The following is a 13,935-nucleotide window of genomic DNA, read 5'->3' on the forward strand; positions in this document are numbered from 1 at the left end:
TATTGATTAATTTGTAGAATCCTTGAAAGGCATGTACAAATCATGCGCAATTACTACAAGGGGTGCTGGACAGAGGCAAGATGTGTAGAGAGTAACAGCTTCAGAATCAAAGTTGGATTGGCACCAAGTCTATTCCTCTTCATAGAAATGTCATAGAAATTCTCACTGAGCAAGTGTCATTGTCAATTATGTTTGCAAAGGAAAGCAAACTAAGTGGTGGGAATGATATTTTCAAAACCCAGTTTTCTATATAAGGTTAAGACCCAATATATATAGCCTGTCAGATTAAGCTATGAAAGAGAATCAGAGTAAAATTGCAGAAGTATGGGCAAAGATGTGAAAAATGATGACTGGTTTCAAGTGCCTCGATCAGTGATATCAGAAGATGGACAGAAGAGAGTCGAAGTTAAGCACCAAGTAAACTCAGGCTGGACTGACTAGAACAAATGCAGTGTAATTATTGAGAGATAGAAGTTTGCCTTTGAAAGGAAAATGAAAGCTCGAGGAAACAGTTATGAGACCTGTCTATTTTATACAATGGATATGTGAGCAAAATCAAGAGAAAGGAACAACAACTGAATACCAATGAGATGTAGTTGTCAAGATGCAACTCTGGAGTTACAAGAAAGGGAACGATCAAGAACCATTGTGGAAACATTGAAGTAAGTGAAATGGCGTAGTCATCTGTTTCAGACAGAGAGAACATGCTGGGCAGACAAGTGATATAGATGGTGCTGACAGGAAGATAAGGAATGAATAAGACCAGATGGAAAGAGTCAGTTAATCATAACAGGGCAACATAAAGCATAGCGAATCCCAAAGAAGGGTGATCAAACAGCATTGTACTGACCCAAAGTAAACTGGCAGACTGTGAAAGAAGAATCTATTGATGAAGAAAGTAAACGGTCTACATCCTCCAGATGACACAGATGGCACAGGACCTAACCATAGTGCAGAGACTCAAACAAAGATATAATATTGCTATGAAAATTGAATCCTAAACAAAAGTCATTTTTATGATTATTGCTGAAATTATAATCTGCTTATTTTAAAGGGAATAAGTGTGTTCATTCCTGAATAGAAACATAAAAGTAAATAATTCAACTCCTTGATCCAGCTCTCCCATTCAACTCGATCATGCCTGATCAATAATGTCATTTTTTCAGCACTACGTTCACATCCTCTCGTCTCCACAGTGTGCTTTTGCTGTCTCTGACCTGCTTAATGACTTAGCTGCTACAACCATCTGGGCTGAGCATTGTGAAGATTCGCCACCCTACAAATACAGTTTATTTTTTCAGCACTATCGCCACCTCAGTTTTTTTTTATATTCATTCATGGGTCACAGGCATTGCTGGCTAACCAGCATTTATTCCCTATCCCTAATTGCTTGACAAGGTGGTGGGTCAGCTGCTTTCTTGAACTGCTGTAGTCCACATTACATTAGCCAGTCCCACAATGCCCTTGGGGAGGGAATTCCAGGATTTTGACCCAAAAAGAGCAAGATCAAGAGGTGGAGGCCTGGAATACACTGCCTGGCAGGGTAATTGAGATGAGAACCCTCGCAACTATTAAAAAGTACTTGGATGAGCACTTGAAATATCATACATTCATCACTACGGACCTGGGCACCCCAACCCAAGGAAAAGACCTTGTCTATTTACTCATAACATGCCCCTCATGATTTTATACACCCCATCAGTCTCCAACAATTCAGGGAAAATAGCCCCAGCCTATTCAGCCTCTTCCCTGAGCTCCAACCCTGGTACCATCCTTGTAAATCTTTTCTGAACCCTTTCAAGTTTCACAACATCCTTTCAATAGGAGGGAGATTAGAACTGCATGTGGTATTCCAAAAGCAGCATGTACAGCCGCAACCTGACCTCCCGACTCCTGTACTCGATGCTGTGAGCAATAAAGGAAAGCATACCAAAAGCCTTCTTCACTATACTACATACCTGCAACTCCATTTTCAAAGAACTATGAACTTGCGCTCCAAGCTGTTTTTTGATCAGCAACACTCCCCATGACCTTACCGTTAAATGTATAAATTCTGCCCTGATTTGCCTTTCCAAAATGCAACAGAGGATTCCCTCCAACAACTTGCCCATTACTGATATCAGGTTCACCAGTCTAATCATTCCTTGACTTTTCTTTCCCATCTTTCTTAAATAGTGGCACCACATTAGCCAACCTCTAGTATTCCAGCATCTCACATGTGGCTATCAATGCTCCAAGTATCTCAGCAAGGAGCTCACCAATCACTTCCCGAGGCTTCCCAAAGATTTCTAGGGTATACCTGATCAGGTCCCGGGGATTTATCCACCTTTATGTACTTTAAGCCGTTCAGCACCTCTTTATAATCTGGACATTTTTCAAGATATCGCTATTTATTTCTCCATGTTCTGTATCTTCCAAATCCTTCTCCACAATAAACACTGATGCAAAATACTCATTTAGTAACTCACTCATATCCTGCAGTTCCACATACATGTGCCCTTGCTGATCTTTAAGGGGCCCTATTCTCTCCCTAGTTACCCTTTTGTCCCTAATGTATTTGTAGAATCCCTTTGGCTTCTCCTTAACCCTATTTGCCAAATAGGGTTCCATTTTTGCACTCCTGACTTCCCTCTACCTTTATCTCTTCTAGGGATTCACTCGATCTCTGCTGTCTATACTTCTTGTATGCTTCCTTCTTGTTCTTGACCAGAATCTCAATTTCTCTAGTCATCCAGCATTCCTTACACCTATCAGCCTTGCCCTTCACCCTAACAGTCTCTGGATTCTCAATATCTCACTTTTGAAGACTTTCCATTTTCTAGCCATCCCTTTACCTGCAAACATCCACCCCCAATCAACTTTTCAAAGTTCTTTTAGGAGAAACAGAGAACTGCAAATGCTGGATATCAGACTTAAGAGTGTGGTGCTGGAAAAGAACAGCAGGTCAGGCAACATCCGAGGAGCAGGAGAATCGATGTTTTGGGCAATCGATTCTCCTGCTCCTCGGATGCTGCCTGACCTGCTGTGTTTTTCCAATGCCACACTCTCGACTTTCAAAGTTCTTGCCTAATACTGCCAAAATTGGCCTTCTTCAAATTTAGAACTTCAACTTTTAGATCCAGTCTATCCTCTTACATCACTTTTTAAAAACTAATAGAATTATGGTCACCTGCCCCAAAGTGCTTCCCCATTGACACTTCAGTCACCTGTCCTGCCTTATTTCCCAACAGTAGATCAAGGTTTGCACCTTCTCTAATCGGTACGTCCACATACTGAATCAGAGAATCTTCTTGTACACACTTAATACTATGGCAGTCCCAGTCTATGTTTGGAAAGTTAAGATCCCCTACCCATAACCACAGATAACTAAGATCTCCTTACAAATTTGTTTCTCAATTTCCCACTAATGGAGGATCTATAGTACAATCCCAATAAGGTGATCCTCCCTTTCTTATTCTCAATTCCACACAAACAACTTCAGTGAACGTATTCCCAGGAATATCCATAATGTTATGCCTAATCAAAAATAGCATTCCCCCTCATCTCTTGCACCCCCTTCTACTCTTCCTATAGCATCCATATCCCGGAACATTAAGATACCAGTCCTGTCCATCCCTGATCCACATCTCTATAATTGCTATGATACCCCAGTCCCACATTCCCAACCATGTCCTGAATTCATCTGCCTTACCTGTTAGACCTCTTGCATTGAAATAAATGCAGTTAAATTTCAGTCCTACCTCATTCCCTGCCTTATTCCTGCCTGCCCTGACTGTTTGACTTGCTCCTTTTCCCAACTGTACCAATCTCAGACTGATCTTTTTCCTCACTACCTCCCCACTATACACACTAGTTTAAATCCTCCTGAGCAGCACTAGCAAATCTCCCCGCCAATGTATTAGTCCCCTTCCAATTTAAGTGCAATCCGTCCTTCTACCCCAGATTCCAATGATCCAAAAATGTGAATCCTTCTCCCCTGCACTAGCTCCTCAGCCACACATTCATCTGCTCAATCCTCCTATTCCTACCCGCACTAGCACATGGCACCATGAGTAATCTGATTATTCCTACTCTCGAAGACCTCCTTTCTAAATTCCTGCCTAACTTCCTATATTCTCTTTTTAGGCATGAAAAGGTACATGAATGGGAAGGATTTAGAAGCCAAATGCCAGCAAATGGGACTAGATTAATTTAGCATATCTGGTTGGCATGAACGAGGTAGACCGAAGAGTCTGCTTCCGTGCTGTACATCTCTATGACTCCATGTGAAAAAAACAAAAAATAAATGTTACGATCTATCAAGCAAGGTTTTGCTCAAATCTGTTTTGTCCAGTATTACCATCAGCTAAGTGACAACCTTAATTCCAAATTCTTCAAAAAAGTGGTAAAGTTAGGAATACAAAGACAGAGCTATCATATACAATTGTCACAACAAGTCTCTAAATTAAACTTATGATGTTCGATCAGCTGATAAGTGAAGCAGCTTAATTTAGGGACGCCAATAAGAGTTAGTACATAAAGGATACTTACTTTTGCTCAGTGTTGTTCGGCATGGTCTAATCCTCAAAACACACCCTACAGTCAGCAATTTCGTAACACAATTGAAATACATTGAGCCGCGAAAAACGAACTGCAACAAACAGGCTCGTACAATTGCACTCGGAAAGTGCAAGTGAATCAGCAAAGGGTAAACACCAAGCAAAGCAGTTGCTTCCGGTGTCAACCCTGTTGCTGATTAACTCAATAATTATCAAATACCACACAACAAACTCCCTTTAACAGAAGTACACTTACATGCAAATTTAATTTATATCATTAATGCAATCAAGCCTCAGTAAATTTTCAGTCACATGCTCCTAAAATCTAAATGTACACAATCCCAAAATATAGTTAACTTTATAAAAAGTTCTTTATGTTCATCCACTAACTAAACTCGGTCAAATATTCTCAAGCACATACTGTCATACAATGAAGAAATGCAGCTTGGAATACATCTTTTCCCCATGAAGAGATTTTGTTGTTTGCCCTCCCTGTAACACAGTAGTAGTCTGGTGGTCATCATGGTAGCCCAGAAACCTACCAACACATTGAAACAGCTACTGATGAATCTAAAAGTCTCTATACCAACAACCAGCAAAATGCGAGTAATTTACAAAATACTATGCAAGGACTGTAACAAACACTAAATCAGACAGGCAGGCAGACAGGCACTACATTGCGGTAACACGGTGGCTCAGTGGCTACCATTGCTCCCTCACAGCGCCAGAGACCCGGGTTCGATTCCAGCCTCGGGCCTGTGTGGAATTTGCACATTCTCCCCGTGTCTACAAGGGTTTCCACCGGGTGCTCCAGTTTCCTCCCACAGTCCAAAGGCGTGCAGGTTAGGTCAATTGGTCATGCTAAATTGTCCACAGTGTTCAGTGATGTATAGGTTAGGTGCATTAGTCAGGGGTAAACGGGGGAGTGGGTCTGAGTGGGTTGCTCTTCGGAGGGTTGGTGTGGACTTGTTGGGCTGAAGGGCCTGTTTCCACACTGTAGGGATTCTATGAAAACTGGCCACCTGGATACATGAACACCAACTAGCCACCAAAATACATGACCCACTATTACTAGTATCCTTACATACAGACGAAGGACACCACTTCAACTAGGACAATACATCCATCGGGCTAAACAGAGACTTGCACAGGGATTCCTTGAGGCCTGGCATTCAAACCGGAATTCCATCAATAAACACATCGATTTGGACCCCATTTACCAACCTCTGAGAAAAAGAACCAGAAATGATATCATCCCCGTTAAGAGACCAAGACACATAAATAGAAAGCGGGACAGAACACCAACTTCACCAGAGGCTCACTGATGGCGTTACCGAGCATGGTAACAAAACGTCTGAAAACAAATGCGCCAGCTCAGCGAGCAAATTACAACCTGAACCTGAGCTACAAATATCCTCAAAAATTGCATTCTTCATTCCAGATGAATTTCCTTTACACCCGCTCCAGTGCAATTACATCCTTCCCATAGTGAGGTGACCAAAACTGCAGTATTCCAGCCATGGCCTATGCAAAGTTCTGTACAGCTCTAACAGGAGTTCCCTGCTCATATAATCGATGACAAACATCCAGTATGTCTCTTTAACTACCCTAGTAAACTGTCTGTCACTTTCAGGAGTCTTGGACAAACATCCCGAGATCCCTCTGTTCCTCTGAGCTTCCTAGTGTCCTACTTCAGGACATGCATTTCAACACAGAGTACCATGAGCCACCAATTAAGTTTCAGTCCAGAAACTGCAACAGTAAATTAAGTTAAATTAAGACTAATATGTGAACAATCTGCCATTTAATTAAATCATCTCAGTTACATAACATGCATAGAACATAGAACAGTACAGCACAGTACAGGCCCTTCAGTCCTAGATGTTGTGCCAACCTTTTATCCTACTATAAGATCAAATTAACCTAGATATCCTTCATTTTACTATCGTCTATGTGCCTATCCAAGAGTCACTTAAATGTCCCTAATGTATTTGACGCTACCTCCACCACTGGAAGTGCATTTCACACATCCATCACTCTGTATAAAGAACCTACCTCTGACAGCTCCCTAAACCTTCATCCAATCACCTTAAAATTATATCCCCTCGTGATAGCCATTTCTGCCATGGGAAAAAAAAGTCTCTTAATATTCACTCTCTTTGTGCCTCTCATCATCTTGTACACCTCTATCAAGTCACCTTTCACCCTTCTTCGCTCCAATGAGAAAAGCCTTAGCTCCCTCAACCTTTTCTCATATGACATGCCCTCCAGTCCAGGCAGTATCCTGGTAAATCTTCTGTGTACTCTCTCTAAAGCTTTCACATCCTTCCTATAATGAGGCAACCAGAACCGAACACAATATTCCAAGTATGGTCCAACCAGGGGTCCATCGAGCTGCAGCATAATCTCACAGCTTTTAAAACTCAATCTCCCTGTTAATGAAAGCCAACACACCATATGCCTTCTTAACAACCCTACCAACTTGGGTGGCAACTTTGAGGGATCTACCAATGTGGGCCCCAAGATCCTTCTGTTCCTCCACACTGCCAAGAACCCTACCTTTAACACTGTATTCTGCATTCAAATTTGGCCTTTCAAAATGCAATAATTCACATTTTTCCAGGTTGAAGCCCATCTTTGACTTATCAGCCCAGTTCTGCGTCCTGTCAATGTCCCGTTGCAATCTACAATAGCCCTCCATATGATCCACAATGCCACCAACCTTCATGTCATCGGCAAACCTACGAATCCACCCTACTTCCTCATCCAAGTTATCTATAAAAATCACAAAGAGCAGAGGTCCCAGAACAGATCTAGGTGGAACACCACTGGTCACCGAGCTCCAACATTCTGCCAAGTTGCAAGTAGTCAGAGATTAAAGTACTCTTTTCAGGACAGGGCAAAAGTGAGGACTGAAGATGCTGGAGATTAAAGTCGAGAGTGTGGTGCTGGTACAGCACAGCAGGTCAGGCAGCATCCGAGAAGCAGGAGAGTTGATGTTTTAGGCAAAAGCTCTTCATTAGGAATGAGACTCTCCTCAGGACAGTCAGTCAGTGACAGTTAATAAACCCAATAAGTTACTGATGCATCTACATTAATTTAGACATTACCAAGTTTTTCTGCACAGAAATAAGTTACCTGATAAAATTAATACACTTGATACCTTGATTGTTAATAAAACAGCATTAATGTAAAAATCCTGTACATGTCATTGATTCAGTCGCACAAACGAAATTATATATTAACATCCCTAAAAATATATTGACCAAACAGGAAATGCTGGGCTATTCCCCATTCTGGATTCAGTATAACAAGATGTGCTGAAATTTTAACTACAAACAGATCTGATCACCTCATTCATGAGCTTACATCTGCTTTCAGCTGGGGGAATCTCTTGCACAAATGTACAACATGGAAAAGAAGTAAAACATAGACAGATGCAAGAGACAGATTCTCTCCAGTGCATCATTTAATAGTTCTGAAAAATATAAATGTTCTAGGATCGTAAATAAACTGAGCATCAATTTCTAAATAAACCCAATTTTTTTGGTTTTTCCACTGGTGAGGCCAGGATTTACTACCAACATCCCAGCATCAGAAGTGATGCTGTGGTAGTGAACTAATATCAATGGATATGTAGAAGCTGCCCTCAGCAGGTGATGTCACCAAAGCATAGAATGGAGATGAAAATACGAAAAGAAAATGTAAAAGAAAATCAGTGAATGCCTGTGGCAAGAGAGAATTAATACCTCAATATCAAAATAGCTCCTCTACAGAAAGGCCAATGTTCTGAAGCAAAATGTTATTCAAGCTCAAGACATTAAATAAAACAAAGTGTCAGAAAGACCCAGTAGGTCTGGCAGCACCTGTGAAGGGAGAAACAGAATTAACGTTTCAGAACCAGAAGTCAAACTGGACTTGAAACATTAACTCTGCTTCTCTCTGCACAGATTCTACCAGATTGCCTGTGTTTCAGAGGCACTTTGCGTTTTCATTTCAGATCCCCAGCATCTGAATTGAATTGAATTGAATTTATTGTCACATGTACCGAGACACAGTGAAAAGCTTTGTCTTGCGAGCAAAATAGGCAGATCACATAAATAAATACCACAGATAGTAAATAATAGGTAAACAACAGCAAAAACAAAAACACAGGTCACAGGTACAGGCGAATGTGAGTCCATTCAGTATTCTAACAACAGTAGGGTAGAAACCGTTGTGAAACCGGCTGGTGTGTGTTCAGGCTTCTGTACCTTCTCCCCGGTGCAACATCTGCAACATGCTTCCATTATTGCTGCTCTTCAGTTATAGAATCATAGAATCCTTACAGTGTGGAAACAGGCCCTTCAGCCCAACAAGTCGACATCAACCCTCTGAAGAGTTATCCACCCAGACCCATTCCCCAACCCTATTATCCTATATTTAACCCAGAATATTGCACCTAACCTACACATCCCTGAACACTACGGGCATACCTGCACATTTTTGGATTGTAGGAGGAAACCAGAGCACCCGGAAGAAACCCACACAGACACGGGGAGAACGTGCAAACTCCACACAGTAACCAAGGCTGGAATTGAACCCGGGTCCCTGGCAGATGTGCTAACCACTAAGCCAACATGATCTTTTCTGCAGAGATGTTGCAACTTTACAACGCCTTCTGCTTTTAAGTCATTTCGTCCTGATCAGGTATACCCTAGAACTCTGTGGGAAGCTAGAGAAGCGATTGCTGAGCCTCTTGCTGAGATATTTGTATCATCGATAGTCACAGGTGAGGTGTCGGAAGACTGGAGGTTGGCTAACATGGTGCCACTGTTTAAAAAAGGGTGGTAAGGACAAGCCAGGGAACTATAGACCGGTGAGCCTGACCTCAGTGGTGGGCAAGTTGTTGGAGGAAATCCTGAGGGACAGGATGTATATGTATTTGGAAAGGTAAGGACTGATTAGGCATAGTCAACATGGCTTTGTGCATGGGAAATCATGTCTCACAAACTTGATTGAGTTTTTTGAGGAAGTAACAAAGAGGATTGATGACAGCAAATCAGTAGATGTGATCAATATGGACTTCAATAAGGCGTTCAACAAGGTTCCCCACAAGAGACTGATTAGCAAGGTTAGATCCCACTGAATACAGGGAGAACTAGCCATTTGGATACAGAACTGGCTCAAAGGTAGAAGACAGAGGGTGGTGGTGGAGGGTTGTTTTTCAGACTGGAGGACTGTGACCAGTGGAGTGCCACAAGGATCGGTGCTGGGTCCTCTACTTTTTGTCATTTACATAAATGATTTGGATGCGAACATAAAAGGCACAGTTAATAAGTTTGCAGATGACACCAAAATTGGAGGTGTAGTGGACAGCAAAGAGGGTTACCTCAGGTTGCAAGAGGATCTTGACCAGATCGGCTAGTGGGCTGAGAAGTGGGAGATGGAGTTTAATTCAGATAAATGCGAGGTGCTGCATTTTGGAAAAGCAAATCTTAGCAGGACTTATACACTTAATCCGAGGGAGTGTTGCTGAACAAAGAGACCTTAGAGTGCAGGTTCATAGCTCTTGAAAGTGGAATCGCAGGTAGATATATAGTGAAAGCGGCGTTTGGTATGCTTTCCTTTATTGGTCAGAGTATTGAGTACAAGAGTTGGGAGGTCATGTTGCGGCTGTACAGGACATTGGTTAGCCCACTGTTGGAATATTGCATGCAATTCGGGTCTCCTTCCTATCGGAAAGACGTTGTGAAACTTGAAAGGGTTCAGAAAAGATTTAAAAGGATGTTGCCAGGGTTGGAGGATTTGAGCTATAGGGAGAGGCTGAACAGGCTGCGGCTGCTTTCCCTGGAGCATCAGAGGCTGAGGGGTGACCTTATAGCGGTTTACAAAATTATGAGGGGCATGGATAGGATAAATAGGCAAAGATTTTCCCTGGGATCGGGGAGCCCAGAACTAGGGGGCATAGATTTAGGATGAGAGGGGAAAGATATAAAAGAGACCTAAGGGGCAACTTTTTCACACAGAGGGTGGTACATGTATGGAATGAGCTGCCAGAGGAAGTGGTGGAGGCTGGTACAATTGCAACTTTTAAATGGTATCTGGATGGGAATATGAATAGGAAGGGTTTGGAAGGATATGGGCCGGGTGCTGGCAGGTGGGACTAGATTGGGTTGGGATATCTGGTTGGCATGGGCGCGTTGTACCGAAGGGTCTGTCTCCATGCTGTACATCTCTATGACTCTGTCTTAGATTCAAGTAAGCATACCTAAATAAACTGGTGTGTTGAAGTCATTGGTTGAGGGTGGGTGAAGAATGCACCATTTTTAAATGCTTATTAAAAAAAAGGAAGCTCTGAAGATAAAGAAACGTTGATTTGCATATGACTCCTCTTCAGAATTATTTCTAAAAGTAGTGAGCTTATTTTAAAGTTTAAAACAAAAACCTTCTTTTATACAAAAAAGATCAGGAAACTGCTTGCAACAATGTACCATTTGCTAGTCACACAGGTCATGCCCGCCCCTGCATCTGGATAGTACAGCAGTTGGATGATTGACAGACAGCTCAACGAATAGGAAGAGAGAACACCGCCCGGGCGCTGCCCAATCAGGCTCGCTACGGCGGGCGGTACACAACATTCTCCATCCCCTGCGCGCGAGCTTCAAGGAACACGTTCACGTAAACCGTTGCCCATCCATTTAACGCCTGCCCGCTTGCCTTTAAACACCCAGCGAATTCCGGAAAGGTAAATGTCACAGGAATGCGGGTGCCCCCAGCTTCTACCTGGTCTTCCAATGAGATTTGAAATGTGCCGAACCAACATGTGAAAGTGGAACCGCGTATCGCCCGCCGCCGCCCTGACACGTCGCAGCTCAGCCACTTTCCCATCCCAGTCATTACCCTCATCCGGGAAACGCGACGTCTGATGTCATTTCCGGTGCTGTGAAGGCTCCCCGCCCCCCTCTCAGAAACACACACTGTCACATGCATATACTGTACTCCCTCACAGAATCACACACTGTTACATGCATATACTGTACTCCCTCACAGAAACACACACTGTTACATGCATATACTGTACTCCCTCACAGAAACACACACTGTTAAATGCATTTACTGTACTCACTCACAGAATCACACACACTGTTACATGCATATACTGTACTCACTCACAGAATCACACACTGTTACATGCATATACTGTACTCCCTCACAGAATCACACACTGTTACATGCATATACTGTACTCCCTCACAGAATCACACACTGTTACATGCATATACTGTACTCCCTCACAGAATCACACACTGTTACATGCATATACTGTACTCCCTCACAGAAACACACACTGTTACATGCATATACTGTACTCCCTCACAGAAACACACACTGTTACATGCATATACTGTACTCACTCACAGAATCACACACTGTTACATGCATATACTGTACTCCCTCACAGAAACACACACTGTTACATGCATATACTGTACTCACTCACAGAATCACACACTGTTACATGCATATACTGTACTCCCTCACAGAAACACACACTGTTACATGCATATACTGTACTCACTCACAGAATCACACACTGTTACATGCATATACTGTACTCCCTCACAGAAACACACACTGTTACATGCATATACTGTACTCACTCACAGAATCACACACACTGTTACATGCATATACTGTACTCACTCACAGAATCACACACTGTTACATGCATATACTGTACTCCCTCACAGAAACACACACTGTTACATGCATATACTGTACTCCCTCACAGAAACACACACTGTTAAATGCATTTACTGTACTCACTCACAGAATCACACACACTGTTACATGCATATACTGTACTCACTCACAGAATCACACACTGTTACATGCATATACTGTACTCCCTCACAGAAACACACACTGTTACATGCATATACTGTCCTCACTCACAGAATCACACACTGTTACATGCATATACTGTACTCCCTCACAGAAACACACACACTGTTACATGCATATACTGTACTCACTCACAGAATCACACACTGTTACATGCATATACTGTACTCACTCACAGAAACACACACATTGTCACATGCATATACTGTACTCCCTCACAGAAACACACACACTGTTACATGCATATACTGTACTCACTCACAGAATCACACACACTGTCACATGCATATACTGTACTCACTCATAGAAACACACACTGTTACGTGCATATACTGTACTCCCTCACAGAAACACAGACAGTGACGTGCATATACTGTACTCACTCACAGAAACACAACTGTTACATGCATATACTGTACTCCCTCACAGAAACACACACTGTTACATGCATATACTGTACCCCCTCACAGAAACACACACTGTTACATGCATGTACTGTACTCACTCACAGAAACACACACTGTTACATGCGTATACTGTACTCCCTCACAGAAACACACACTGTTACATGCATATACTGTACTCACTCACAGAAACACACACTGTCATGTGCATATACTGTACTCCCTCACAGAAACACACACACTGTTACATGCATATACTGTACTCACTCACAGAAACACACACTGTTACATGCATATACTATACTCCCTCACAGAAACACACCCTATCACATGCATATACTGTACTCCCTCACAGAAACACACACTGTTACATGCATATACTGTACTCACACAGAAACACACACTGTTACGTGCATATACTGTACTCCCTCGCAGAAACACACGCAGTCACGTGCATATACTGTACTCCCTCACAGAAACACACACTCTCACATGCATATACTGTACTCACAGAAACACACACTGTTACATGCATATACTATACTCCCTCACAGAAACACACACTGTCACATGCATATACTGTACTCCCTCACAGAAACACACACACTGTTACATGCATATATTATACTCCCTCACAGAAACACACCCTATCACATGCATATACTGTACTCACTCACAGAAACACACACTGTTACATGCATATACTGTACTCCCTCACAGAAATACACACTGTTACATGCATATACTGTACTCCCTCACAGAAACACACACTGTCACATACATATACTGTACTCCCTCACAGAAACACACACTGTTACATGCATATACTGTACTCCCTCACAGAAACACACCCTATCACATGCATATACTGTACTCACTCACAGAAACACACACTGTTACGTGCATATACTGTACTCACTCACAGAAACACACTGTCACGTGCATATACTGTACTCCCTCACAGAAACACACACTGTTACATGCGTATACTGTACTCCCTCACAGAAACACACACTGTTACATGCATATACTGTACTCACTCACAGAAACACACTGTCACGTGCGTATACTGTACTCCCTCACAGAAACACACACTGTCACATGCA

At 42.4% G+C, this 13,935-nt stretch overlaps 1 protein-coding gene across 9 annotated transcripts in view; it reads right to left on the minus strand.

Annotated features, from left to right (window-relative positions):
• Positions 1–11,429, minus strand: part of LOC140480832 (guanylate kinase-like) — a 49,264-nt gene extending 37,835 nt beyond the window's left edge. For 2 of the 9 annotated variants that reach the window (XM_072576292.1, XM_072576287.1), the window contains exon 1: positions 11,304–11,429. Coding sequence is in view for 3 of the 9 variants with exons in the window: in XM_072576284.1 (XP_072432385.1) it covers positions 11,238–11,343 (106 nt within the window). In the remaining 6 variants the exon portion in view is untranslated. Of the gene's footprint in view, positions 1–11,237 lie in introns of all 9 variants that reach the window. The other 7 variants (XM_072576286.1, XM_072576285.1, XM_072576284.1 and 4 more) reach the window with 7 other exon arrangements.
• Positions 11,430–13,935: the final 2,506 nt, after the last annotated feature.

Source organism: Chiloscyllium punctatum, chromosome 8 (assembly GCF_047496795.1).
Source record: "Chiloscyllium punctatum isolate Juve2018m chromosome 8, sChiPun1.3, whole genome shotgun sequence".
Lineage (NCBI taxonomy): Eukaryota > Metazoa > Chordata > Chondrichthyes > Orectolobiformes > Hemiscylliidae > Chiloscyllium > Chiloscyllium punctatum.